The sequence below is a fragment of the Heterocephalus glaber genome, unplaced genomic scaffold, assembly GCF_053883595.1.
Source record: "Heterocephalus glaber isolate CG9 unplaced genomic scaffold, H.glaber_assembly_v1.0 deba00001479, whole genome shotgun sequence".
Lineage (NCBI taxonomy): Eukaryota > Metazoa > Chordata > Mammalia > Rodentia > Bathyergidae > Heterocephalus > Heterocephalus glaber.
The window spans coordinates 1,667,424-1,695,414 of record NW_028258316.1 but is presented as its reverse complement, the minus strand read 5'-3'; the positions used below and the strand labels follow the sequence as shown (position 1 = coordinate 1,695,414).

Below are 27,991 nucleotides of genomic sequence, written 5' to 3'. Positions count from 1 at the left end.
CCTCTTCCACAGATACCTGCTGGCCCCTGCCCTCCCCTCCTGGGGTCTCTGCTCCTTCATCACCTCCTGCCTGGTCCCCACCTGAAGGTACCACTCAGCTCCCAAACCAGTGACCCTCACATCCCTAGAAACGTCCTCTCCCACATTCACAAGCTCCACCAAGGAGGGCCCTGCTCAGAGCCGGGCGTGGTGGCACACACCTGTCATCCCAGCACTCAAGAGGCTGAGGCAGGAGGATCGGTGAGTTTGAGGCCAGCCTGGGCCACACAGCAACTTCAAGGCCAGCCTAGATTACATAGTGAGACCGTGTCTCAAAAAACGAAACAATGAAGAAGAAACTTTATCTTGGTCCTTGGCACCTAGAGCCCAGCTCAGCGTCTAGAGGCCCAGGGAGGGCGGCCACAGCCAGTGAGGGGCCCAGGTAGAGGGGCCACAGGCAGACAGATGGACAGCGAGGCCACCGCACCTGCCCAGAGCTCCTGTGCCTGGCACAGCCCCAGCAGCAGCCCCCAGGCCTCTGTCAAGTCTTTTAATGAAGCCAGGGTGGGCGCAGGGGTTGCTGCTGGCCGTGACTCTCGCTGCCCCTCTGGAAGGCTCTCCCAGACTCACGGCTCCAAGTAGGACTGCAGGTTCCAGAAGGGAGGACCTAGCCCTCCACCTGAGTGAGGGGCCCACTGCAGCCTTCCCAAGCGACACCTGGCCCAGGGGGACTCATCACCACGGAGGGAGGGTGGGAGAGGGGCCCCCACCCCACAGGAGCCCTGCCCTCCCCGCGGCTGCTGTGCCCAGTCGGCACTGAGTGTGGCACTTGGCAGAGGCCACCGTTCCTGGGGCAGGACCTGAATCCGGGTCTCTCCTGCAGGTCCTGGGCCTCTGGGGCAAGGAGCAGCCACAGCCCTGGGGCCCCTCCTGGTGGCCAGAAGCCCCCCACGGCCTCTGAGTTTGTGTCACCCCCTCTGACAGACATCCTGTGAAGACCTCAGGTGGCGGCCGAGGTAGGGGCCCTCGGAGTCCGAGAAGGTGCCAGGTGATGCTGAGAAATCCTCTTCCACTGGTAAAAGCTCCACCCCTGTTCAAGTCTGAGAACGGCTGCACCCCAAGTTTGCAGGTGAGAGGCTGCATGTGACAAGGAGCCCAGGGGCCCAGAAAGCAAGAAGTGAGCATGGCCCCGAGCCCCCTTTTGGGTGCCATCCTGGAGTGCCTAGCGCTTTGCATCCAGCTGGTGTTTGTCACCCGGATGCCTGTTTCTGTTCAAGTGGCCCAGGGGGCGTCTGATGACGAACATTCCCACGCCAACTGCAGCGCCTCTGGTTTTTGGCAATTTTTTCCTTTAGCTGTCAAGGCAAAAATATAGAAGAATTCTGCTCTTACTTAAGGCTTGATGGGCTTCCCCTTCCCCCCAGGGACCCGGAAATAGCTCGCAGATGTGCTGTACCTGCTAATGTCTGGACTCCAGGTCACTGCACCAGCGTAACTCCCTGTACTCCCTGTAACCCAAACCCGGGTTTCCAGGCCCATTTTCTTTTTAAGAGGGAGTCGTGGGGGGAATATGGAGGAGGACGGAAGCTCTGAACATGTCTAAATGTGTCTGGAGCAAATTCCAGGAAACCCGGGCCCCCTGAGAAACCCCTACGCAGGGCTGGGGGGCAAGGAGGGGAGGGTCTGTGGCTTGGGAGGCCCATTAGGTCCCTGGAAAAATTTAAAGGAGCATGGTGGGGGGTGCTGTGGATCGAACCCAGGGCCCTGGCATTGAGCCACATTCCCGGCTCTTTTTTATTTTTTCATTTTGAGACAGGATCTCGCCAAGCCACTAAGCTGCCCAGGCTGGGCTAGAACTTGCCATTGTCCTGCCTCAGCCTCCCAGAGTGCTGAGATCACAGGTGTGTGCCACCATGCTTGGCTAAAATGGACTTTTTAAGACGGAGAACTTTCTGAATATTTTTATCCCTCAAAAGGAAGGAAGGAGAGAACAGAGGAAGGAAGGGAGGGAGGAAGAGACAGGGAAGGAAGAGGGGGAGGAGATGCAGGCTTTTCCGTGACTCAGCCACTGAGGCTGAGCTGGGCCAGAGCCCGAGGGGTGGGGCCTTGCAGTTTCGTCCCCTGGGGCCTTTTCTTTCTGGAGAAAACTCTGAGCTGCAGCAGGCAGGGGGCCAGGCCCAGAGAAGCTCCCCTCCCCCATGACTCTGAGGGGTTCAGGGGCCCCAGCTGCTGAGAACCTGGGGTCTGCGGGTGGGAGGCGGGGCAGACGCCCTGCTCTATCCTGGTCCCCTCCACTGGACCGGACCGGACGGCCATGGTGACAGCGCCCTGTGACCTGGCCCTGCCTGAAGGTGTTGGCCTCTGCTCTCAGGCCCCCACAGTCCCGTCCCCACCTGCCCGTGCTCCTCTTCAGGAAGCCCCTGGGCTGGGAAGGCCTGGCAGCTTCTCAGGGGACCCCAGCTGGGAGCCACAGCTGGGCGCTGCCTTAAACTTCCCTGAGCCCCCAGGAAGTCCCAGAGTGGGCCAAGCACGCTGAGGAACCCTGCCCCAGGCCAGCCCGGCCCAGGCTTCAAGGCAGCTCAGGCCTCCTCCTCAGTGCCAGGGCCACCTGCTGTCACTGCTGTGTCCACTCTGGGACCGTGGCCTGAGCATCCAGGAACAGGTAGGTGGCTCCAAGTCCTGGCTGGCATGATTGCCCAGCCTGTGGACACCCAACCCTAGGGGAACAACCCCGAGCCACCTGGAAGGCCTCTTCTGTAGCCGGGACCACACCAGCCAGGGCCACACCAGCCAGGGCCACGGCAGCTGGGGCTAGCAGTTCCCCTGCTCTGCAGCTGGTACCTGTCTGGGGATTTGCCCGGGCAACACACTCCCGGGCCACTGCCTCTGGGAGACCTGAGTGGGGACTGCTTTGACAGTGTGCAGACAGGTCCCGGGACAGAGTCCTGGCCACATGTGGGCACAGGTCCCTAGGGCTGGACAAGGCCATACTCCATGTGGTCCGCAGAGGCCAGGCGATGTTCCCAAGCAGCCCTCTGAGCTCTCTGGGTGGCCCTGTGCCCACATCCCTCCAGCCTCTGCCAGTCTCGGGTCAGGCACATCTGTGTAGCTAGGAAAGGCGGCGCAGTCAGGGTGCCAGAGGACACGGGGTGGCCTGGGGGCCTCCTGTGGGCAGGCAGGCTAGGATGCAGCTCCAGCCTGTCGCTCTGAGCAACGCCACAGGCCACAGAAGCCACTACTGGAAGCCACTCGGGCCTCCAGGAAATGTGCAGTCTTGTTTTAGTAAGAAAGGGCAGACAGGACCTTAGAAATCACTCGGTGGAGGGGAAACCAAAGCCCCACGGTGGGGCGGCTGGTGGGTGCCCTGACCCGGAGGCCAATGCCTCACATAGGTGGGCTGCAGCTTAGCTGCTGTGGACATGGGGGGCACATGTGCGAGACACAGTTCTGGCCTCCAGCTCAAGTGCCACAAGCATCTCGGATACCTTCCATATCAGTTTCAATCCCGGGGATGGTGGTGCACACCCATATAATTCGAGCACTAGGGAGGCTGAGGCGGGAGCCTCAGGGCAAGTTCAAGCCTCCTGAGGCCACAGCCAGCTGCACAGGGCAGCCTCTCCCTGTGTGCTGTCCCCGCCTGACCTGTGCCAGTCTTTCACGTGCAGTTTGGGGTGAGCCCAGGGCCTGGCCTGTGCCCCGTGATCACTACCACGAGCTGCACCCACTCACGGGGCCCTCTTGTCGGTCACAGTGTCCCTAGCTTCAGCTTCCTTCCTGAGGGATGAGAACCTGCTTCCTGCCCCATTATTCCACGGTGTGCAGGGGGCGGGGCCAAGATGAGCTCCTGCAGGGAGACAGGGGCCCCGGAAGACCAGCCTGGTTGCCCCTGTGACTCCTAGGGGGCTTCCACCCACTGGCTGTGCAGGGGCTGAGGTCACCTGGCGACCTCTGCTGCAGGGCACCTGGGGCTGTGCATCCAGCAGGTGCTTCTCAGTATCCCTGTGCTGTCACCCATCCTTAGGAGGAGGAGCCCAGCCTCTGGGATGGGAAACCTTTTGGCTGAGGTACAGGTCTCTGCCCTGGCAGTAGCCAGGGTGCAGCCAGCCTGGAAGTGGACACGCATTCGCTGTCCTGCCAGGGGCGTGTCCTGAGTGCCGCATCCTGGTGGAAGTGACCTTGTTGTACCTACCTCTGTTCAGCTTCTTGGGGTGCTGTCCCCTTTCCCACTGGGTTTCTGGAGCTGGAGGGGGTGCGCCTCCTTGTTCTCCCCAGCTTCCCAGTGCTCCTGCAATGCCCAATGCCTGCCACCCCAGGCCACCTGACCCAGAGAAGGGCTCCAGGCCAGGTCATCAGGACTGGCCCCTGCCTGGCCTGGCAGTGACGGGCGGCAGACATCCCAGGCCCAATTTGTGAATGAAAAGCTTTCAGCCTCTTGCCAGGGCCCACCCCTTCCCAGGCCACACAGCTACACGGCCCTGCCCTTGGTCTCTCCTCAGCCCCAGCGGTCCCTGGGGTTCCCCAGCGGCAAGTCACCAAGTCACGCAGAGCCTGGAGGCTGAGACTTATGCTTCCCTCTGGCCTATGTATCCACTCTTGCCTGCTGGCAGAGTGGAAGCCACAGCGGAGGTGCTGCAGGCACCGCTGGGCCATGGGGTGAGGTGGGTTCCTGGCCGGGGGCTCACTCCTTTCCACTCCAGAAGGCTGAGGCTCGGCTCCCAAGCCAGGCTGCTGGACAGGTACTTTTGGCCTGGGGCCCCCTGGCCCAACTAGGGCTCCAGTACAGGCAGTGGCAACCGAGGCCTTGGGTCCCTGTCCCAGGACTTGGGGGATAAGCAGAGTCGGGAGCCTGTGAACTTTGAGGCTGCAGCCCTTCCTTCTATGGAAACTGCTCCTCTGGCTGCTGCTGTGTTACATAAACATCGCTGCTGCCTTGGCGCCTCCTCTCCAGAGCACTGACCTGGAGCTGCTACCCCAGGCTGGGAGGAACAGGGGTAGCAGGTGCCAGGGCCTGGACCCCGCATGCTCCAGGAACCAGTGTGCCAAGAGACAAGACAGCTGCCCACCGCAGTCCTTCCGTTCTCCTGCCCAGCGCCTGGAGCCTGTGAGGCTCCTGGTCCTCCACCCTCACCATCCCTGTTGCAGGACATCAGTGGGCATCCGGGTCCCACTCACCACCCCGAGGTGGATGGGAGGGGCACCGTCAGTCTGGGCTCCCTGAGCTCTGGTTGTTGCAAGAACCAGGGTAGTCATTTTGGGCACCTAGAGGTTAAGCGGGTTTGGTACAGGACGCCCAAATCTGCCATCTCCGTGGAGAACAAACCATCCAGAAGGGGCACGTGGGAGAGGCTGCGCTGGTGGGTGTGTGTGACCCGTGCGCCTTTTCCGGGGCCACCTTAGGTGGCAGAGCCAGGGACAGGGGAGGACAGTGACCATGGTGCATCCAGACGCCGTCCCTCTGGGGGAGCGTGCAGTGCCTCTGGCGGGCTGTCCCTTGGGAGGCCACGCGCGCCTCAAGGCCGAAGACATGGAGCCGCAGTCCTCGGGGGCTAGTGCCCCAGAAGTCACGGCTCGAGGTGCCTGGCCTCGCTTCTCCTGGCGCTTAAAGTCTCGGCCGCCGGGCGCCGGGGAGCGGAGCCGCTGGGCCAAGGACACACCGTTGCTGCCTGGGGCGCAGCTGCCTGGGGCGCAGCTGCCTGGGGCGCAGCTTCCCCGGGGTCCCCGCCCGAAGTGGCCCAAACTTGGCCCGGACTATTCATTCCCGGGCCCCGGGCCCAAGCGCCTCAGACACGGTTTCCCTTTCCCATTTCGCCCGCGCCTCCACAGCCATTGAGATGCAAATTGTCCCCAAAGGTCGCGGAGGGCTGCGACAGGATCCGGATCCCTCCGCAGCCCCGGCTCAAACTTTTGGTCTCTGAAAACTTTTGCACAAGAAGTAGTCCCGAGCCGGCAGTGCCGAGCCCGCCAGCGCCGCGCGGACCCAGCCTGGGAGGCCGGCCGGAACGCGCGCCCCAGCCCAGGAGCCCCGGGGCCCAGGCGCGCGAGGGGCGCGGGGCTGCGCAGAGGCGCGGGGGGTGCGGAGAATCGGGGCGGGGCGAGCCCGAGGGGGCGGGGCGGGCCCCGGGGGCGGAGCACGCGGCCGCCCTGCGCCTCACTAGCGCCTCGGCCGCGGGAGGGAGCGCAGGGCGCGGGCGCGAGGGCGAGCGCGGCGAAGGAACGAACCGGGCCGAGGCGGGCGGGCGGGAGACCCGAGATCCGGCGCCGCCGAGGGCCGGGGAGGAGGCGGAGGGCAGGCACGGGGCCGGCGGCGGGCACGGCGGGCAGGGATGCCGAGGCTCCCGGCCCCCCTGGTGTGCCTGGCGCTGCTGCCTGCGCTCGCTGCTAGAGGTAGGAGCCCGCTCCGCGCCCGCAACTTCCCGCGCGCTGCCAAACTTCGGCCGCGGCCGCGCGCGCCCCGCGTGGCGGGAGTTGGAGCCGGCGGCCGGGGCGTGGGGAGCCGGGATCTGCGGGGGGTGGACCCTGCCCTGGGTTCGGAGCCTGGCGTGGGGCCCCGGGGCCCGGTTCGCCCTGGGCGCCGCGCGCGTGGGGCTCTCCGCGGTGGGGCTCTCCGCGGCGGCGGGCGCGCTGCCGACGCCTTCTCGGTTTGAAGCGCTCGGCTTGGGCTTCCTGTTGCTTCTTGGGGCTACTTGGTTTCTTTCCTCTTCGCCGCCGGTCCGTGCGGGGGCGGATGTTGGGGCGCGCAGTGTGGGGTCCGGGCGGCGGCTGCTTCCCGGGACCCCGGAGTCCCCCCAACCCGTGTCGGAGCGCCGCGCCTGCGGGCGATTTCGCCTGTGGAGAAGTTTGGGGATCTTTCGGGGACGCTTATTTCTCTGCTCGTTTCCCCGGGAGGGGCTCTCGGAGCCCAACGGAACACGACTCCACTGTTTCCCCCGAGATGGAGGAACAATTGCCCTGTTCCACAAAGTAGGGTTCCGTGTGACACCTCGTCCCGCCCCCCACGCAGGGGCTTAATTTCCGCGGCCTCAAGGTGGGAGGAGGGCCTTGATTAATGATCCCTTCCCGAGAATGGGGTCGGATTCCTCTCGAAGGGCGCTCTGCTCTCCGCCCCCTCCGTGGGCGCGGCAGGGGCTGCCCCCGAGATGCCTGGAACCAGGTATTGGGTGTCGCGGGGGCGGGGCAGGTCCCTGGGTGCAGCCCCAGGGTCCCAGGAGGCGGCCCCTGGCGCGACAATGGGCCGCTCTGATTCCCTGGCCGGCGCTTTGTCGGCGGGAGGGGCCGCAGGCTCCGCAGCTGTCGCATTTTCCCACGAGGGGGGGAGCTGTGTGGCCACCCCTCCCGCCTCCGCCTCCCGGGCCCCTTCCAAGATTATGTTTGAACAGCGGGACGATCCCGTGGCTGGTTAGGGGTCCCAGCCCTACAGGCTCCCCAGTGAGCACCACCGGGTTGGGGGGTGCACAGTTTGGGAGACTGGCCTGAGTCATCTCTGGTTTCTCTTCCTGCTCGGGCATGGACTGGGCGGTCCCTCCCAGTTGGTAGGGTGACTTGTTCACCTGCCACCTAGCCCACCTGCTCGCCTTCTGACCTGCAGCCCCTGCCTGAACGTGGAAGCCCCTGGGCTTCCTGTGCATCATCCCCAAGCCACCCCAGTGCCCCCAGGGTCCAGGGCTGGTGGTAGCTCCCACGGCCCTGGTGACCGAGTGGAAGGGGTGCAGCAGCCCAGGCTGACCTCTCCCCTGCCCCTTCGCAGGCCTGCGCTGCTCCCAGCCCGGCGTGACTGCCTGCCAGAACGGTGGGAGGTGTGAAGTGCACAACGACACAGAGGCCTGCGTGTGAGTAGCCCCTGTGGGGACCTGTTGCTTTTGTTGGGAACGAGCCCCTGCCTTCTGGGGACTGAACACTGGGCCATTGTCTTCTGGTGGCAGCCCATGGCTGGGTGAGGTCACGTGCTAACTTTTATTGGACAAAGTCTGGCAATTACTTAATCACCAGCAATTATGCTGCGTGTGGATCCACTCTGGCCGCTGGAGGCTGGCGCACCCCATGGGCGCCTTGGGCTCTCACGGCAGCACTAGGAGGGAATCCCTGGTGCCCTGTTTCTTCTCTAAGTCCCTGAGAAACTGTTGACTTTGCATGGGGGGGTTCCTGAAGCATTTACAGAGAGGCCCAACCCGCCACCCAGTCACCTGGCGCCTCTTCTCAGGGCAGGTAGGCTTCTTGCTGCTCGAGAGGAAATTGGCTGCTTTGAACCAAGCCCACCCTGGCTTTGAACCAAGCCCACCCGGGTCACAGTGAGCCTGGAGAAGTTGAACTGTTCTTGCTGGCGCCACCTGCCTGGGTGGTAGGGTATGGGTGTCCTGGGTCTGGTTCCTGTCCTGGCAGCCTTAAAGCCGCACCTCCTGACTGCCAGGTCCTCCGCTGTGAAATGGGCAGGATGGGGGGCCCGAGGGGTGTGGGGCATCATCTCTAGTGTGCCGGGGAATCCTGGGGTCCGAGCCCTGACTCGCTGCGGCTCAGCTGGCCTGGGGAAGTCTCTGAGTTTCTGTGCCGAGCCAGTGCCCTTCAACTTGAGCTCGCCTTGAGGAGAATACCGAGGAGGTGCCCCGGGCCGGCCTCCCTCCCCTAGAGGCTGCAGACAGACGGCTCGAGCCCGGGCGGCGCGCCCTCATTCCAACTGCTGAGGGCCCATCCCCTTGACAACCCCACGCTCCTGCCCTCGCTGCCCGGCCTGGGCAGGCAGCCCCCTCCCTCCCCAAACTGAAGCCAATTAAGCAGGTCTGGGAGCAGTTTATTGGACAAAGCCAATTGTGTCTTTGTCCACTGCTAATGAATGCACACTAGCTTTTTTCTTTCTTTTTCTTTTTTTTTTTTTTTTTTTTGCTTTTTTGGGGGCCCTTTCTCCTGCTGCAGAAGCCTCACGGACGCTTGATGCCCTAAATCTTGTTTCCCTCCATTCAGAGGCGACAGCTGGGATTCAGGGGAAGTGCAGCGGCTATTGTTGGGAGGTGGATTAATGCTGTGTGATTAATTATGCGTGGCTTTCCAGAATGCGCGGGCCCCTTCCCCGACACGGCGTGCCTCGCCTGGCCCTGGTGCAGCCTGGCTGAGAACCTTGCTCCTATCGAGGCTGGGGAGGGGAGACTGGGAGGGCCACTGTGCTGGAGGTGGGAGGCGCCTGCCCCTGGGCCACCAGCGAAGGGCGCAGCCTGGCCATGAGCAGGGCCTGGGGCTAGGTCTCCCTGGGCTGAGGCTTGTGCCTTTGTGCTGCCTGGGCTGAGAGGGCTGTGCCTCGGGGTGCAGGCTGCCCAGGCTCTCCTACGCCTGCTCCCTGGCATCTGTGCTGAAACCCTTCAAGTCCACAAGGAGACAATGCTGTGGGCTCTCTCTGCTTCCCAAACTCTGGGGTGTTGTCTGTGAGCCCCGTGCAGCTCAAGCTGGGCCACCAATAAGCGTTTTGTGCCTGGCCCTGCCTCCTCCAGGGGCCCAATGCCCCTCCTCCTTGGCGAGAAGCCTGCCTCAGTTTGGCCTGGCACTCGGCCGAGCTCTGCCCACAGAAGGCCATTGTGCTCGCCCTACGAATCCAGAAGACGGGGCGGAAGTGCTGAACTCTGGGCAGCAGTGTCGGAGGCCAGGGCCAGGGCGCACTGCAGTGGGGGGCAGTGTGGCTCCTGCTCTGGGCCTGGACACTTTCATGTGTCTCCACGCTCTTTGGGGGGCCTCTGCCTTCCTGTTAACACCCCCTAGGCTCTCCCGGCCGAGGGAAGAAGCCTTTCTTCTCAAGGTTGTCTGGGGCGCAGCCTCCAGCCGTGGGCCTGCGAGCTTCTTGGCTTTCGGTGCCACTGCTGTGTGAATAGGTCAGGGAAACGTCGAGTCACCGTGCGTGACTGGTGAATCACCTCTTCCCACCCAGAGAGAGGGAAGTTTCCCAGGCTGCTGGTTTGGAGGCTGTGGGCTCAGGATTGGAAAAGTCGACTCTTGTTGGTGGCAGCCATCTTCCCGGAGGGCCCCGGGTCACTGAGGCTGGGCAGTGCATGGCCATGTAGGAAAGGCTCAGCGTGCATCCTGTGGGTGGGGTGCAGTCCCTGGACAGCAGCTGTGTGCAGCAGCCTAGTGGCTGCAGTGGAGCACCTTGGTGGCCCTTGGGGCTGGCCAGCCTCCCTGCCAGCCCTGAGTGCCAAGGGCAAAGAGCTGGAGTCAGCCCTGCCCTTTGGGGTGTGTGTGTGTGTGTCCACCAGCTGCCAGTTGGGGCTGCCGGTTCTGTGTTGGGGGCACAGGCACAGGGTGGCTAAGCAGCTCCCTCTGCCTGCAAGAAGTCAGGATGTTCTGGGGACATCTGTCTGGTATCACAGAAGTCTCGTGAGCACTCCTGCCCAGAAAACCCAGAGGGAAGGGGCTGTAGCTATAGACAGCCCTGTGTTCGAGGCCACGACCTGCTGCCCCCAGGTTGCTGACCTTGGGTCTTCAGTCCCCCGAGCCTCGGTTTCCTATGTGTAAGGCAGGGTTGATCGGTGATTGATGTCTCAGTGGTAAGGATGGCAGAGGATGGACGGCTATCTGTTCATCCCTGCTGGAGCTGGCAGAGCCTTGTTCTGAGTGCTTCGCTGGTGAATGAGTTCATTCACAGAATCCAAAGGGGCTGCCTGCTGGGCACCGCTTGGGGAGGAGCTTGAGATTTGGGGAGTTCTCCCGCCCCCACCCCACCCTGCCGATGGCTCTGGTTGGCTGCCTTTGCTTCCTTCCCTGGACACTTGAAGCACCTGGTAAGTGCTGCATCCCGCTCCAAGTGTGGGGCAGAGCTGGGACAGGGCTGTGGCAAGACAGACGGAGCCTCCAAGCTGGTGCTCTGTTGGAGGGACAGCCAGCAGGGAAAGTGACGCGCACGGGGCGGGCCTGCTCCAGTGTGCCGTGACGTGGCCCCGGCGACAGCATGACACTGTTCCATTGAGGCTCCAGAAAGTGAAGAGGAAGAGGCCCAGGCGGCTGGCCGGCGTGGCCAGCAGCCACAGCTCCCCACCACACTGCCCCTCTGGCTCCAGAGCAAGGAAGCGGGGTGAGGGGTGACTTAGGGGCCAGGGCCTGGGCAGGAAGTGAGTCCCCAGGCTGGGAGGGCCTGAGCAGAACCCATGTGTCTTCTGTCACCTGGCTCTGCCCTGCTCTGAATCACCTGCTGCCTTAGGAATGGAGGAGGTGCTGGTTCTGTTGTCCCTTGGGGTGAGGACCCCGTCTGGGCCCTGCTGCTGCTCAGGCCAGGAAGCCAGGATCCAAACAGGGCCCGTCCATCGGCCGCAGAGCTGGGGGAGACCCAGGAGTGGGGCTGGGGGCGGAGGAGCCTCCGGGGACAGCCAGTGCTTTCCAGGGAGAAAATGATAATGTGAAAGTACAGAGTAGGTGTGACCCCAGGGAGAAGGGGCTGTGCAGTGGGCCTGGGACCCCCAGAGGCTGGGACAGTGGGGCGTCTCTGCCGGGCGTCACGGCTCAACCACAGATGGAGCCCCTGTGAACGGGCACTGGCTTAGGTCCTCAAGCACAGCACCGCAGAGGGAGGTGGGCCCACCGGGCAGTGCCGAGCCGGGCCAGGGGTGAGAACCTCTCCTGTCTTGTGTCTTGTCTATAAATAGTGAGAGGATGTGGCTTTGTGGAGGCAACTGAACTTGATGTTGCTTTGGTGACGCCTCTCACATGGGGAGCCCCCTCGCCGGTCGCTGGCCCCGTGTGCCTTGTCCTCCATGCAGGGCCAGTGATGTTGGTTTCCTCCCCAGTTTCCAGGTAGGAAGGACGAGACTGAGAGGTGTGAGGCCGGGCAGAGGGTGTGGACGTGGGACCGGTTTGCGTCAGCCTGGCCTTCCTGTGCAGGCGTATCCAGAACTTTCTGGATCTTTCCCAGAGGCCCAGGAGGAAGCATCGCTGGCTTTAATGAGCGGCTGGCTCCAGGGCATGGTGATGGCTTGCAGTGTCTGAGCGTCTGATCCTCCGTTTCCCAGGCAGGCTAGGGCTTCCCATGGGACACACCCTACACTCCTGGACAGGTCCAGAGCCTGCTGGCTCCAGTGAGCTGTGGCCCAGATCCCTGTCTCCTCTTGGGCCTCAGTTCCCCCTCCAGGGTCAGTGATCCTGGAAGCCCCTGTAGCTTTGTCCCACCAAGGCAGGACCCTGGGACAGTCAGCAAGCACAGTGGTGGTGGCTGCTGGCGTTAGCGCCTGGGAATGTGGCCTGACCCTGCAGCAGGGCAGGTTCTGCCAGGCTAGGGCTTGCTCTGGGCTCCAGGCTCCTAGTGCTGAGCCCCTGGGCCCTGGGCTGGGGCTCCCCTGCCAGGAGGGGGTGACGAGCGGGTGGAGGGCAGTGGGAGGTGTCTCTCCAAAGTGGCCCCCTCTGGGAAGAGGGGGCTGAGGGCTAATCTGGGGGCTGTTGGCAGGTGAATCACACATACCATAAAATTTGCCGACTTAACCATCGGAAGCGCACACCTTAGTGGCATTCAATTCTTTCCCAACATCACGTAACTGTCACTACCACCAGTTCCAGAACTTCTCAATCACCCGGTCCCTTCCTCAGCTCCTGACAGCCCATGAGATGCCTCTGTCTGTCCTGGCGTTGCCTGTGAATGAAGTGGTACAGTCCGCGGCCTGTGTCTGTCTGTCTTCTGTCACTGAGCAGGGTCTCTGCGGCGGCCTGGGTCAGAGCGTCACCCTCGGGACTAGAGCTCAGGAGCCCGAAGCCATCAGGGATTGGCCTGAGGACAGCACGGTGCTTGAGGCCAAGGGCACTCAGCTGACTTTGCAGAGGGGCTGGGGAGAACGGGCTGTCTGAGACGACTTCCTGGAGAAACTGCTGCCCCTCTTGGGCTGTGCAGCCACCTGCGGCCCCAGAGCAGGGCCTGGCAGTTCTAGGGCGCGTTGGTGATCTAGCCTGGCATGCCCGCAGTCCCACCCTGTCCCGGGTCACCTCACCCCCGCCAGCCACCAAGCATGTGACCTCCTGGGCCCCCAGGAGAGGGTTTTGCCTTAGTGTCGACTGTGCTGCACTGCGGGCTGTGGGTTGGCAAAGCAGACACATGCTGGCCCCAGAGCAGGAGAGGAGCTGCCTGGCTGACATCAGGCCACTCACCCTCGGCCACCCAAGGTCAGAGCTGTGGACACCTTTCGCTGGGCGCTTGGGCCAAGGCCTGCCGTGGAGGGCTCCTGGGTTGCAGGCTGAGGCAGCAGTGGGCACTGAGGCTTGGCTGCATCTAGCGCTCCTGGGCCCTGCCTGCCGCTGGTCTCCTCCTGCCCAGGGTTTCACCACAGAGCACCCCCCACATCCACTGCTCTGGAGATGGAAGCTGCCTGGAGAGGTGTTCCCCCCAACTGGCTCCCCACTCTAGAGTGAGTTAGGCAGGTCAAGCACTGCTCCCTGATGCGAAGTGGCTTTGGGCGTACAAGTCTTGGGGCCGAGGACACCTGCAGGGGCCTGCACGGTGGGAGGCCATGTCCTGCTAGAACTGGAGCCCCTTGGCCTCTCCCAGCCTCCTACCCCCGGCTGGTGAGGAGAGCCCTGCCACAGCCTGGCAGTTTCCTGGAAAGTGTGTCAGGTCTTGCTTTCACATGGGCTGGGGGTTAGCAGCAGGGGAAGTCAGGGTGAGCTGGGGTGGCCAAGCCTTCCTACTACACTTGCAGGTTCCACATGCTCAGATTTAGCTGCCAGGCACCACCCTGCTCCTGGGGGCCACTTCAGGGCATCTCAGGGTGAGGCCATACCACAGACCCCTCCCTGATCTCAGCCCTCGCTTGGCTTTACCGGGGGACAGGGACATCCAGTGGGAGGTGTGCTTACCGGGCCAGGCGGTGAGGTTGTAACTGAAGAAGTAGCTGCATTACCATTTCTCCCATGTCTGGCCTGCGGCTGGGGGCAGGTCCCATCTTCCCCTGATGGGAAGGTAACATATTTGTCACCAGGCTTTCCCAGCTCACTGTCACCTGGGCTGGGTCAAGTGCTTGGAGTGGCTGTCCTTCCGAGCTGGTAGCCAGGCCCCTTGTCCTCTGTTGACACTGCTGATTGCTCCACAAACTCCCCCGCCCCCCACCCCAGCCCAGCGCTGGTCCTGCTGCACCCTGTCAAGCTGTCCGTGCAGTGGCCCAGGGACAGGCAGAGGCTTGAGAGGTGGGCAGCCCCGCACCTGGCCATGGACAACGTAGGCAGCGGTAGGAGGGGATGGGACTGGCGTCCTCTGCCAAGATGACCCTTGGGGTGGGGACCTGAGAGCCTGCTGGGGAGCCCTCGATGTGGGGAGACCCCGGTTTACTGGGGGAGCATCTGTCCCTCAGCCTCAGGGTGCCTGCATCCTAGTCGTGGGTTCCCTGGGCCCGGGTGTCACCTCAAGATGCCACAGGCCAGGCCCTGGCGTGATGACCGGGGGTCCGGGACCCTGGCCCGCCCTCCTTGGCCCAGGCTTTGTGAGAGGAAGGTGGGTGGGGAGCGCTGGAAACATGGGTCTGGGGCCGAGCGGCAGGGACCGTGCCGTGGGCTCGGGGACCTGCCTCCCACCATTTCCTCTCGGTTTCGGTTGTTGATGAGCGGAAATAACAGTTACTGGAAGTGAGAGGCTGGGGGAGAAGCCAGGGCTTCGAGTGTCTGTGTTGTTCCCCAAGGGCTTTTCGGTAAGTGGTGGTGGGGGGGTTCAAGCTGAGGCTGGGATGGGTTGGCAGTGCCCCAAGCTCCTGCGTGGACTTGGCCATGGTCTCGGCCATGCCTCCACCTCCCTGTGCTTGATTGGAGGTCTGGGCTCAGCTGCTGGGGGAGAACCAGGTCCATTCTGGGTGTCTGGCGTGTGCACCTGCCCTGGGCATCAGTGTGGGCAGCTGGCCCTGGACAGGGCAGGCCTGTGGCCGGTGGGCAGCTTCAGGTCCCTGGAAGGCCTGGCTTCCGGCCTTTGGGGCCTGCAGTGTGGCCAGGAAGCCCCTGGACTTGGACACTGAGCCATAGCTGCCCCGTCCAGCACTGTCCCGTCAGCCCAGTGGCGCCTGGCAGTGGTGGGCAGGAGCTCGCCTCCTGTGGGCCTGGGCTGCCTGGCAGCAGCAGCGCTCACCTCTGAGCCTGCCTTCCTCCTAGCAGGGGGCGGATGCCCACAGGAGAGGGGAGTGCCCTTCGGGGAAGCCCCTGTCTCCTTTCCTGCCAACCTGTTTGCTTTATTTTTATTCAGTGTCATGGTCACTGTACATTCTCTTGAGTCCTCGAGTAGTGACCAGTGGGTCTCCTGCTGCATGCGTCCCTGTGGGAATGTACCACTCCCCCTGGGGCCCCTTCCTGGCTCCTTGGCCTTGTACAGAAAGGCCTCTCCCAGGGTCCGGCCAGGCTGCAGGGTGTGGGGGGTGGCTGTTGAAGTTTGCTTTTGTTTTGGTTTTCTTTGCTATGCAGTTCAGGCTGGCCTTGAACTCACTGTGTAGCCCAGGCTGGCCTTGGAACTCCAGCGTCCCACCCAGCCGAGTGGTGGGATTTCAGGTCTGTGCTGCTGTGCCTGGCAGCTGTTGAGGTTGAGCAGGGTCACACAGGCTTTTGGAGGTCGAGCTGTGCGTTTGGGCCAGTTTGCGCATCATTCAGTGCCCTGCCCAAGCCAGCCCTTAGTTCCCCCTTCCCCCACAGGGCAAAGCCTCCCAGGCTATCCCAACTGGCCTGGGCGCCCCCGTGTGTCACCCCGAAGTGTGACAGTGTGGGCTCCTCCTCACGGTGCTGTTCACACTGGGTGCAGTTGCCTGGTTTTCATCCCAGAGCTTACTGGATCCGAGGCCAGCCGCCTGCCTGTTGGAGCCCCCGTCTACACCCTGGCCAGAGAGAAGGGCCCTGCTGAGTGCCGTGGGGCCATTGCTGAAGCCACCACTGTGCTCCACGGAGGAGGCAGCCAGAGTCGGCCAGTCCATCATGCTGGTTTCCTGGGAGCAGGCGGAAGAATGCATCCCAAGGCTGCCTCTCCCTTTGTGTGCCCAGCGGCCGGTGGCTCTGTTTCAGGGATGGGCGGGGATGTCCTGACATCCACCAGCGCCAGCAGCTGGGCAGGATGAAATATAGGCACTGAGCAACAGGGTGGCACCCAGTGACCCTGCTGCTGGACAGAAGGGTCCAGAGAGCCAGGGCCCGAGGGGTGCTCTTCGGCAGTGGTGGAGGCTGTGTCTCTAGGCCTCCCTCAGACACCCCTCCGCCCCTCACCCCGGGTTTTATTTCTGCTGTGCTCCTCATGTAAGGCTGCATTGTCTGCCCAGCCTGCCGGTTGAGGAGATCAGATGGTCAGGTGGGAAATCCAGGCTGAGGGTGGGGCAGCTTGGGGTGTGGGACACTCTCCTTCCTCAGTCTGTCTCCAGGAAAGCTGCTCTGCCCTCTGACTGCAAAGCCCAGGTGGCGTGGTACCTGTGACCCACGAGGCCCTGGCCTGCTTTCTAAGGTGGCCCCAGCATCTCGAGCCACGGCGGGGCTTCAGATGCAGCCTGTAGCAGCCAGATCTGTGTTGTAAGACACAGCCTTCTGTGTGTGCTGGGCAGATGTGGGGACCCTGGGGTCCTCCCATCTCCCCCAGACCTGGCCATGTGGCCTGCCTGGGTGGCCCCTCCCACCGGGTCCCCTGTTGGTGTCTGCTCAGAGGCAGAGTCAGGAAGTTGCCAAATCACTTCCGGCTTTGGCGTCCAGCTCAGACTGTGATTCCTGGCTTAATCGATCGACTTCTGGATTAAGCCTCCCGGCATGCCCAGCCTCATGTGCCAATCGACCGCCTTTGCTGAGTCTGAGCTGCTGTGGGGTGCAGCAGGCTCCAACCCAAGTGGGAGCAGCAGCCCCTGGCCACGGGTCATGGCCATCCCAGGCTCCGTAGTGCTGACACTGGTCCTGTGCGTCCCATGGGGCCAATTGGAGTGGCGGACAGTCGAGCACCTAGGGAGGGCACTCGTGCCTAGCCTGGTCTGCAGCCTCGGGGTGTCTTTTGGGGGGACCAGCTGGGACCTTACCCTGGTAGAGGAAGGGGTTTCCTTGGGGTCTCCTGAGCAGGCATTTTTCGCACCCGGATGGTGACCACTATGCTGTTGGGGAGGGGGGACCAAGTGGTGGTCCCTCCCCATAGCCAGGGTCACCCCTGCCCAGCCCAGCGGGACCACGCCTGGGGGCTTTTCTGTCCCTTCTGGAGCAGACTCCTTCCTTCCCAAGTGCAGCCGTCCCAGGCACAGTGAGCCCATGGGGCATTGTTTTCCCTGGGGGGGGGTGGCTTCCCAGGCACAGGCTCCGCCCCTTCTCTCCCACACAGAGGGCTCCCTGGCCCTTGAGGAAGCTGTGCCTTTCCAGCTGTGCCTTTCCGAGCCACTTCCTCTTCCCTCTTCAGTGCATTTGAGCTGTCCGGGGCTGGGCTGTGCTGCGAGGCGCAGCGGAGCTCTGTGCGCTAGAAAAGCCGGCTGACTGGGACCACGCTGGCCCGGTGGCCCTCGTGGGTCTGCTCCGCCTGCCCTGGCCCAGCTTCGTGCCCTCCTCTGCCTGCAGCCGCCCTCAGGTGTCAGTGGCGCTGTGTGGGGGGCTAGGGGCTGTCTGCCCTTCGTCAGGGCCCAGCCTCCCTGCACCCCGGCCCCCGCCCCTCCCAAGGCCGGGAGAGACCACAGCTCATCTTGGGCTGTTCCCAGGTGATGGTGGCAGGTCGCAGACGATGGGTCAGTGAGCACTGAGGGTCTCATGTCTGCCAGGCTTTGTCCTTGGGATCCCAGATGGGGCACAGGGCATCCAGCAGGTCCCCAAGCCCCTGCCCAGCCTGCAACAAGCCCTGGGTCCTGGTTGGTGGTGGTCCCTGCTTGGACTGGGGACCTGGACCGGACAGGTATGTGGTCCCAGGACTCCCCCATCCGGGAGCCTTGGCCAGGGAGAGCCCTGGGCTTGTTGAGCCATGCTTGGGTCTGTTCCCCAGACCACTCAGCCTGGCCTTATCTCCCCTTTAGCAGGGGCCCACGTCACACAGTGGCGTGGCCGGGGTAGCAGTGTAGATGGGCCGCCTCGGAGCAGAGAGGCAGTGGGTGGCTGACCTTGCTGTGTCTTGGCTGAGCAGGGCAGGATCAGAGCCCAGACTTCCCTCGTTGGGCAGGGGGCTGGGGGGTCTGACTGGCTCCTGGTGGGCACGGCCAGGGCTCCCTGGGAGCGGCAGCCTTGGGGTGTCTGGGAAGGGATGAGCCTCTGTTGTTGTGCATTGTGTGTGGGGAACTTCAGACTTCTGGGGAGGGATGGGCCGGGCTGGGGGCTTCCCCGCTCCCTTCCTCTGCCGCTGTGCCTGGAGTACAGTTGCTCAGTGTGAGTCCTTGGGGTGCAGGGCTGCTGGCCCCGAGGTGTGGCCCCTGGCTGTAGATGTAGAGCCCTTGGGATGGGCTGTGGACCTCATATCAGACAGTCTGGGCCAGGCTGAGATCTCTTCCAACCCGGTGTGACAGTTTGGATGTGCTGGGTGTTGTGTGGAGGGTCCTATGAGCCTCACCACTCACCTGGAGGAACTTCTCCCCACCCCAAAAGTTCCTCTAGTCACTGCCAGGCCCTCTGCTGTGGTCACCCCACTCGCGACAGCTCTGCCCCAGCGGATCTCCCACTCCCACCTGGCTCAGCTGCCCCTTGCCCTCCCCTTGCCCCCCCAACCATAAACCCCCTGCGGACTGGAGCTGAGTAAATGCCCCCACTGTGCCACTGCCCCTCCTCCGCATTGTGGGGCGGAGGGAGCTGTCCTCTGTCCCCTGGGGGTGGCAGATGGCCGCTGAGCTTGGAAAGGAAAACAGCACAATTTAGAATTAGTCCCGGGTGAAAGGTCACGGCAACATCTGCCTCCGGAGGCTTTGCGGAGTCACATTTCTATGGAGCACACTGTCTGGGAGGGCAGCGGAGCTGGCACAGTGGAAATGCTGAAGCTGGGAACAAAGCGCAGGCGGCGGCCTCAGGACAGCAGGCACAGGAGCGGTTCGTGCGCTTGCCTCTGCTGGAAGCCGCCTGCCACTCACCTGCGCAGGCTGGGATGTGGCAGGCTGCACTGCACCTGCGGGGCCATGGGGCGGGGGAAGTGGGGGAGCAGGTACCCAGGCAGCTCTGGGAGGAGGGAGCCCGCCTTGGACACTCCTGGCCCGGGGCTGGGTCCCATGGTGGGCACTGAGTGCCAAAGGTGTGGAGGAGGACGGGGTAGTTTTGTCCTGTCCCAGAGGCTCGGGGCTCCCACCTTGGAGAAGGTCCCCTCTAGCCCCTGCAGGGACATCAGTGCTGTGGGGAAGGAGGTGGTCCGTGTCTGTGCCTGGGCAGCCCCAACTCTGTGGCCGGGGGGTGGAGAGGAGCAGACAGCTAGGCAGGGCTGGAGTGGGAGCCGGGCTCGGGCAGAGGGAGGGCCTCTGGGCCTCAGAGCTGCTCCCACGCCCGGACCCCTCTGCCCTGGTCTCTGCTGTGCCCTGCCCACCCTTCGCTTCGTGGCTTCACTTCGGGGTCCCAGAGCCCAGCGTGGCAGTGGGAGGACAAAGAGCCTGCTCAGCTGCCACGTTCCCCCACGCAGGGCCTGCTCGGCCCGGGCCGGCCCGACTGTCCTGCTCCTGCCCCGCCCGGTGGCTTGGCGGCTGGCCGCACCCCAGCAGCAGCTGTCTGTCCCAAGGCGCACCTGCTCCCCGGCTGCCCTTTGTCCGTGTTGACGCCGCCTGATTTATTGGGTGTGATTCCCGCCCCCGCCCCCCCCACCGCTGTCCTGCTCTGGTCCTGGTCGGTACAGCCTCGCTGGCAGCCTGTATCCAGCCAGGCGGGTTCCTGTCCTCGCCTGAGGGCCCTGCTGGGTGCCGAAGGGGCCATGCTGTGGCTGTGGGGCTGGGGTGTGGGCAGGGCCTTGGGCCATTTGGCAGCATCCTGTGACCACCTCTTAAAGTGCCCGGCGGGGCCCGAAGCCCCAGGCTGACCCCCTGGGACCAAGGACCGAGAGCTGAGCCACCTGCGAGCTCTGGGCAGCAGGCTGGGCCTTCGACATCTCGCCTGCCCAGGTGGGCTCCTCAGTTCCTTGGCTGGCATGGCCCAGGGCCCAGCGAGCTTCCAGGGAGTCCCGGACGCTTTGGACCCAGCTTTGATGATCAAGCACCCTCTGTCCTCCACCCACCCCCTGCTGACTTCGTCAGCGGCTGGGAAAGAAACAAACCCTTTCTCCAAGTGGGCCACGGCCAGCTCCTGCCTCTCAAAGGGGCATTGATACAGGAGGAGGCTGCTTGGGCTGGCTGTAACTGGATCCCAGTGCAGCGAGGGCTGTGCCCGCACCCCACTGTGCTCTGAGTGTGGCCCCTCGGGGCCCATGGTGCCCTGACATGGAGACCTTGTGGGAAGCCTCCCCTTCCAGGGCCGCCCACGCCCCCGGCTTCCCACACTGGGTCCAGCCATCCTTAAGGCCCGAGTGAACTCTCAGGGCGGGGGTGGGGGCGATTTGTTTTCTTTAAACCAGTTGGTTGGGGACTTTTGGCTTCTGGCAACAGATGGTTGGCCGGAGTGGCCATTTTGCGTCCTCCCCCCAAGCACAGCCCCAGATGAAAGACTTCGGAGAAGACAGATGCCTCCCACGCCTCTGGGACCAGGAGCAACCCTGCTGCTGAAATGAGGGACCCTAGGTGCTCCCAGGACCCCCCTACCTGAGTGCTTCATGTCTGCTGCTGGGACAGGAGCAGCGAGGACCAGTGGGTGGGGTTTGTGGGGCAGGGTCCCTGGGAGCATCGAGGGGTCGGGGCTGTGCTGGTGCCAGCATGGGGCTGGGTGCCCGGGTGTAGCCTGCAGCCACAGCCTCTGGTGCTGTGATGTGGTCCTGGGGCAGGCGGTGGCAGTCCCCTTGCGTGGCTCTGGAAGGCAGGACAGGACTTGGTGGCTCCCACGTGGGGGGAGGCTGCCCCCAGCCCTTCCCGCCATGTCCCGCTGTGACCCTGCCAGGCCAGCACGTTCTGCCTCAGAGGCTTTGCTGCTGGGAAGACTGATGCCTGGCTGCTCCCAGAGCCCTCAGGGGACAAGACCTGGAGGGGACAAGGCCAGCGATTTATGGGCCTCTCTGGCGGCCGGGCCAGCAGGTGGCTGAGGCAGCTCCCAGGGGGGTGTGGCAGACGCCAAGCCCATCCCTGCGGGAACACGGGGGGCCAGCAGAAGCCAGGAGCCGCCCCGCCCATCTGCCTCTGCCAGGGTCTGGCCCGTGCTCCAGAGCGGGACAGGACTGGCTCACAGTCGTGTAGGGAGCCCCAGCGGCATCTCGGTTTCCCCAGCTGTAAGATTCTCGGCTGCTGTGTGCCGTGAAAACTTGGAAGCAGAGGGGAAAGTGAGGCAGGGAGCTGAGGCTGCCCTCTGAGGACCCTGCAGAGGGAAAAGGGGCCGCCAGTCGCTCCCTTGCTTGCACGGCTTCCCGCGTCTGCTGAGGCATTGATGTTTGAAAGTCGAAGAAACTATGAACTCTTTTATTACCCGTGCTGATGCATATTCATCACTGAGGAGCTAGAGGAAGAGGGCAGGCAGCCTGGGGGGGGGGCACGACTCGATGGAGCTCAGCCCCCTCCCTCCCCAGAAGGCTGTGCCCGGCCTGTGGGGCCCATGCCTGCTCCCTGCGGCGGGCACCTCCACACCTGCCGGGGCTTGACCCCCAGGCTGCTCGTGCTGCCGTGTCCCAGCCTCTGCCCGTCCCATTACCAATCCATGTTGCTTCTTTCTGTGGAGGTGAAATTCCCGTGAGGCAACTGAGTGCTGTAGGGCGAAGCACCCTGGCATCCAGTGCCTTTCCCGTCTCCCAGCCCTCGCCCGTCCAGTTGCAGAACACCTGGCACCCTGAGGAACGTCTGCCCACCTGCAGCCCTCCAGCCTGGTTGTGGGGCCCGTGCCTGGCTGCATACTGCCCAGGGTGGGAGCCGCTGTAGCCAACTGTCTGCGTGTCTCCCGACAGCTGCATCGGGCCCTACGTGGGCCAGCTATGCCAGGACCGCAACCCCTGCCTCAGCAACCCCTGCAAGAATGCTGGGACCTGCCACGTGCTGGACCGGGGCGCCACCGTGGACTACACCTGCAGCTGCTCCCTGGGGTTCTCCGGGCCCCTCTGTCTGACGCCCCTGGACAACGCCTGCCTGTCTGGGCCCTGCCGCAACGGGGGCACCTGTGACCTGCTCACGCTCACAGAGTACAAGTGCCGCTGCCCCCCCGGCTGGTCAGGTGAGGCCCCCACCGCTGCACGGACGCTGGCGTGGGCAGGCCCGCCCCTCCTGTCCCAGGATCCGCAGGCCCTGTGAAGGCTGCGGCGCCTCTGCCCCAGAGCGGGCCAAGGCCTATGACCCAGGAGCAACCCCGGGCCCCGCTCACAGCCCTCTGGGGGCCTGGTTTTGGGCAGCCCCACTCCAGGCCTCAAGCATACTGTCCCCTTGCTGCTCCTGTCCTTGGGCAGTCACTTGGACCCTTGGAACCCTTGGTCTCTTCAGTGTAGAAACATGACCATCGCAGCCCTGGGCGAGCCTGGTTGGTGCCTCCACCATGGCCAGAACTGCCCCCAGCCTCCCAGGGAGGCCCTGGCCGTGGGTGAGGTGGCCGGCCTAACTCCCACCTGGTCACCCGCAGGGAAGTCGTGCCAGCAGGCTGACCCGTGTGCCTCCAACCCCTGTGCCAATGGTGGCCACTGCTTGCCCTTTGAGGCCTCCTACATCTGCGGCTGCCGGCCCGGCTTCCATGGCCCCACCTGCCGCCAGGACGTGAACGAGTGCAGCCAGACACCGGGGCTGTGCCGCCACGGGGGCACCTGCCACAACGAGGTGGGCTCCTTCCGCTGCGCCTGCCGCCCCACACACACCGGCACCCACTGCGAGCTGCCCTACGTTCCCTGCAGCCCCTCGCCCTGCCAGAACGGGGGGACCTGCCGCCCCACAGGGGAGACCACCCACGAGTGTGCCTGCCTGCCAGGTAGGTCTGCCCTGGGGGCCGGGAGTGGGCATGTGGAGGAAGCCCTGGGGGCCGTGCGCCAAGCTGGCTGGGGTGCCCATCAGGAGGCGGGCCTGAGGCCGGGGCCCCAGCTGGATGCCCTGCAGCAGCACCAGGTGCCCCGGCCCTTTTGGCCTGGGTGTGGTCTGCAGAGGCCTGGGCCACTCCCAAGCTCCTTCCCTCTCCCGGGCCTCAGGACAGCATGCCCCGCTGGGTGGTCCCCAGGCCCTGTCTCTGCAGCTGCTTGGGGCATTCCTTGTCCGGTTTCCTAAAACCCACATGTGAGTTGTAGGCCTCCTGTTGCTGAGGGAACACCGGGCCCGTGTGACCCCCGAGGCTCTCTGGTCTCTGGGGACGGGGTAGTATGCAAGTCACTTCCTCTCAGTATTCCTTCCTGTAACCTCATCTGTCAGCTGCACCTGTGGCAGTTAGGTGGGAAGAGGCTCAGGGTTGGGGTGCCAGGGTGCACAGGGCTCCAGCTGCCCTAGAGGTGAACCCAGGGAGGCACCAACCTAGGGCACCCCGGCCCCTGCCCAGGGGAAGCTGGCTGCTGCCACAGCTTGCAGGGCCAGCCCAGACCTTGGATTTCCTGAAAGTCATCAGTGAGGGAGGGCAGGACAGGTCACTCCTATCCTTCTTGGTGGCCCTGTGACCAGGTCTGGGACCCCTGTTGGCTGCATGGGTTGAGGGGCTGCGCTCTGGTGGGGCTGCAGTGCAGGCTGGGGTGGGGAGTGGCCTCATTGGAGGGCTGTAGGCACGCGGCTGGCACCAGCCCATCCATCTTGGGCAGTGAGGCCAAGGGCCCAGGTGACCCAGCATATGCCGGGCAGCTGGGGTGCTGGGGACCACGAGGAAGGGAAAGAGTGGGTCGCAGGGCTGGGGAACCTCATGAGAGCACAGCTGTGACCTCGGGCCGGGTTGGGCCGTTTCACGTCAGGGCCAGCAGGGGTACCTACGGTGGCACTCGGCCCAGGGCTGGCCTAGACCTGACCTGCAGCTCCCACCCCCAGGTGCCCACCCGAGGAGCTGTGGAAGCCCCTGAGCCTGCCAGGCCTGGGCTGGGACTTGGAGTGGTGCTGACCCCTGCCCAGCCCTGCTGAGCTCCACCCAGCCCTCTGAGTCCCAAGGAGACATTCAGGGTCCTGCACCGAGTCAGGCGAGATGCTTCCCAAACCAGTGCCTGACCGGTGTTTTGGGTTTTCCTAGCCTCTCACTCTGATGCGCCTCAGCGGGTGGGAGTCTGGGCAGGAGGAGCCGGACAGGTGTCGGGCTCTCTGGGTAGGAGGGGTCAAAGGCATCCCAGGTGGGGTGTTAATTAGTAACAGGCTGCAGGCTTGGCTGTTGCCGGACGCCTTTCTGGGTTGATCATTGATCTGACGGGAGTTGAGTGGATTAATAGCTAACTGGCTGCCGAGCGGGCCCTCATGGGGCTGAGCTGCAGGGCTGCACCTCAGGGTGGCCCTGGGCTGTTTGGGAAGAGGGGGGCCACCCCAGCTCCATGCCCTCAGAAAGTCCCACCACGTCCTGGCTGAGCAGGCTCACCCCCCAGTATGGAGGCTCCCAAGCCCTGGTATGAGCCCCCCAAGATGCAGGTGTCTGTGGCCACCCCACTGGATTGTTGTAGACCCCCCACACGCTGGGGCACCATTACTGGAGCCTTCGGTAGCCCGTGAGGCAGGAGGGGTTGTGGCAGCACCTTCCAGACCCCGTGCTCCTGGGTCCCTGTCTGTCCAGCCAGCCCTTCACACTGATTCCTAGCAGAAGACTGTGTCACCAGTGGGCATGGGGCACTGCCCCGTCACAGGGCCCATGCTGGAGCTGGGCAGCCCTTCTGGCCCAAGCAGGGCATCATGGGCCCAAGGAGAACTGGAGGTGCTGGTGCTGAGGGGAGGCCCTTCTGGGCCTTCTGAGGCAGGTCGGGACCCCCAGGGCAGAGGCTAACCTGTGGCTCCTCTGGCAGGCTTCACTGGCCAGAACTGCGAGGAGAATGTGGATGACTGCCCAGGAAACAGCTGCAGGAACGGGGGTGCCTGTGTGGATGGTGTGAACACCTACAACTGCCGCTGCCCGCCAGAGTGGACAGGTGAGTAGGGGAGTGAGGCTTGGGTGTGGTGGACAGACCGTGGGGGTGGGGTGGGCGTGGCCAGGGCCACAAGGACAGTCTGCGGGGTGTGGCCTGGGCAGGGTTGCTAGTCTGGGGTGTGGCCCGGTGGGGTGAACATGCTGTAGGGCGTGGCTTGGGTGGGCATGTACTTGGTGTGTCCTGGCCAGGTGGATAGGCTGTTGGAAGCATAGGCCACACAGCATAGGCTACCTCAGCTTTCTGGGGTGCACACAGGCAAGGCTTGGAGAGCCCAGGGGCTCAAGAAGGATGGCACGGGGGTCGGGGGGAGCTCCTCGCAGGAGCAGGGCCTAGGGCCCCCACCCTAGGTCTGTAGACACAGCCTATGCTGACCAGGTCCCTGGTGAGCCAGCGGGAAGCCTGAGCATTCGGGGTGAGCCTGCAGACACTGGGCTAGACAGACAGAGGCGGGCCCTGCCTTGGGCACTCCCTGGTGGGGGTGACAGCCGGACCCTGGCACAGCGGCGAGATGAGACGACATCTTCCTCTGGTGCCAAGTGGGGAATGAGGGGCGCGCCGGCTGCAGGGGGAGGAGCTGGCTCTGAGGGCTTCCAGGCGGGGAGAACTCTGTAGGTGGCATCAGGGCCGATGGTCCCCGGCCCTGCAGGTCAGTACTGCACGGAGGACGTGGACGAGTGCCAGCTCATGCCCAATGCCTGCCAGAACGGGGGCACCTGCCACAACACCCACGGTGGCTACAACTGTGTGTGTGTCAATGGCTGGACGGGTGAGGACTGCAGCGAGAACATCGACGACTGCGCCAGTGCCGCCTGCTTTAATGGCGCCACCTGCCACGACCGTGTGGCTTCCTTCTACTGCGAGTGTCCCCATGGCCGCACCGGTGAGTGCATGGCCGATGTGGCCAGGGGGTCCTGAAGCTCAAGGGCTGTGATAGGTCCTCCTCCTGGGTACATGTGGGAGGGACCGGCCCAGGCTGGGCCAGTGCCACTGAGCACCACTGCCGTGCTGCCAGGCCTGCTGTGCCACCTGAATGATGCCTGCATCAGCAACCCCTGCAACGAGGGCTCCAACTGTGACACCAACCCTGTCAATGGCAAGGCCATCTGCACCTGCCCCTCAGGCTACACAGGGCCGGCCTGCAGCCAGGATGTGGATGAATGCGCGCTGGGTAGGTTCCCGTGTAGGGCACAGGGCACATAGGGCTTCTGTGTGCTGGGGGAGGCTGGGTGCTCGGCACAGCCCCTCACTGGCGCCCTCCCATCCCTGCAGGTGCCAACCCCTGTGAGCATGCGGGCAAGTGCATCAACACCCTGGGCTCCTTCGAGTGCCAGTGTCTGCAGGGCTACACTGGCCCCCGCTGTGAGATCGACGTCAACGAGTGCATCTCCAACCCGTGTCAGAATGACGCCACCTGCCTTGACCAGATCGGGGAGTTCCAGTGCATCTGCATGCCCGGTGAGCGGGCAGGGTCCACGCAGGGCAGTCTGGGCACCCCGGGAGCTGCCTGGCCACATCTCCTCCCCCGGCCTCGAATCTCACCCAGGCCACGGTCTCCAGGGTCATCTGGGGAAACTGAGGCAGGCCCACAGGCCACAGCAGGGAGTGGGCCAGGGCCAGGTGGAGGCAGCAGCCCTGGGAGGCAGAGGGGTTGCCACAGTGGTCTGGGTGCTCAGCTGTCCCAGGCCCCCACTCAAGGGGGTGTAGTGGGGGCCACTGAGGCAGTCAGTGGCTTCTCGGTCCCCAGGCTATGAGGGGGTGTACTGCGAGGTCAACACAGACGAGTGCGCCAGCAGCCCCTGCCTGCACAACGGACGCTGTCTGGACAGGGTCAGCGAGTTCCTGTGCGAGTGTCCCACCGGTGAGCCCAGCCCAGCCCTGCTCCCGGGTCTTCGGGGATCCAGGCTCCTGGGAAGTGAGCGTCTTAGCTTGGGAGTGCCCGGGTGTTTCCTGGATGCCCCACCCTGCTGGGTGTGCTGGGGTATGGTGGCAGGGCCAAGACACCCTCTTCCTGCTGATGGAGTATGACCCCCCTTTCCCAGAAAGAAGGGCACTGGAGTACCACAAATTCCCTAGGGTGGGGGAGCTGTGGCCCTTCAGGTGCTGTGGGAGGCTAGAAGGGGTGACAGACAGAGGGGCCTCCAGCGGCCCCAGGAAGGGATTTGGGAAGTGTTTCATCTACCCCAGGGGCAGGGCTGGGCCTCTGGAGATGTAAATCAGCCACCTCAAACAGCTGGGTGTAGCTGTTGCCGTAGCAACCAGGGGGTTCGGCGTGGTCTCTCTGCGGAGGTGAAGGGCAGCAGCCCACCGGTCACTGCCCAGCAGGGTCTGTGAGGGGCAGGGGAAAGCCAGGGTCTGCTGCCAAGCTTGGGCCGGAGCGTGGTGGGGCCATGGCACCATCTATGACCCTGGTCCTCTCTGGCACAGGCTTCAGCGGGCATCTGTGTCAGCACGACGTGGACGAGTGTGCCAGCACGCCCTGCAGGAACGGTGCCAGGTGTCTGGATGGGCCCAACACCTACACTTGCGTGTGCACAGAAGGTGCGGAGGAGCTGGGTGGGGCCGGGCTGGTGCTAGCGGGGACTGGGAGCACAGCTCAGTGGTGGCCCCTGGAGGGACAGTGAGGCGCACCCGCAGCCCCCCCTTCCCAAGCAGGCACTGTGGCCCAGTCTGGGCGAGGCGTCCCAGGCCGGCCGTGGGGGCGGCAATGGCTCAGGGAGCAGCTGGCCCTGAGCCTTCCCGTGATACAGGGTACACAGGGACACACTGCGAGGTGGACATCAACGAGTGCGAGCCTGACCCCTGCCACTACGGCTCCTGCAAGGATGGCATCGCTGCCTTCACCTGCCTGTGCCAGCCGGGCTACACCGGCCACCACTGTGAGACCAACATCAACGAGTGTGCCAGCCAGCCCTGCCACCACGGGGGCACCTGCCAGGACCGCGACAATGCCTACCTCTGCCTCTGCCTCAAGGGCACCACAGGTGTCTGAGCCAGCCAGCTCTGGGTGGGAGCGGTGGACAG

General features: G+C 64.1%; 1 protein-coding gene across 1 annotated transcript in view; it reads left to right on the top strand.

The window, feature by feature from the left end:
• The first annotated feature begins 6,133 nt into the window (after positions 1-6,133).
• Positions 6,134-27,991, top strand: part of Notch1 (notch receptor 1) — a 40,135-nt gene continuing 18,277 nt past the window's right edge. The window contains exons 1-11 of the mRNA XM_004848930.4: positions 6,134-6,363; positions 7,724-7,805; positions 21,869-22,131; positions 22,531-22,869; positions 24,848-24,970; positions 25,617-25,850; positions 25,983-26,138; positions 26,240-26,425; positions 26,715-26,828; positions 27,395-27,508; positions 27,718-27,951. Of these exons, the coding sequence (XP_004848987.1) occupies positions 6,303-6,363; positions 7,724-7,805; positions 21,869-22,131; positions 22,531-22,869; positions 24,848-24,970; positions 25,617-25,850; positions 25,983-26,138; positions 26,240-26,425; positions 26,715-26,828; positions 27,395-27,508; positions 27,718-27,951 (1,906 nt within the window). The 5' untranslated portion in view covers positions 6,134-6,302. The remainder of the gene's footprint in view (positions 6,364-7,723; positions 7,806-21,868; positions 22,132-22,530; positions 22,870-24,847; positions 24,971-25,616; positions 25,851-25,982; positions 26,139-26,239; positions 26,426-26,714; positions 26,829-27,394; positions 27,509-27,717; positions 27,952-27,991) is intronic.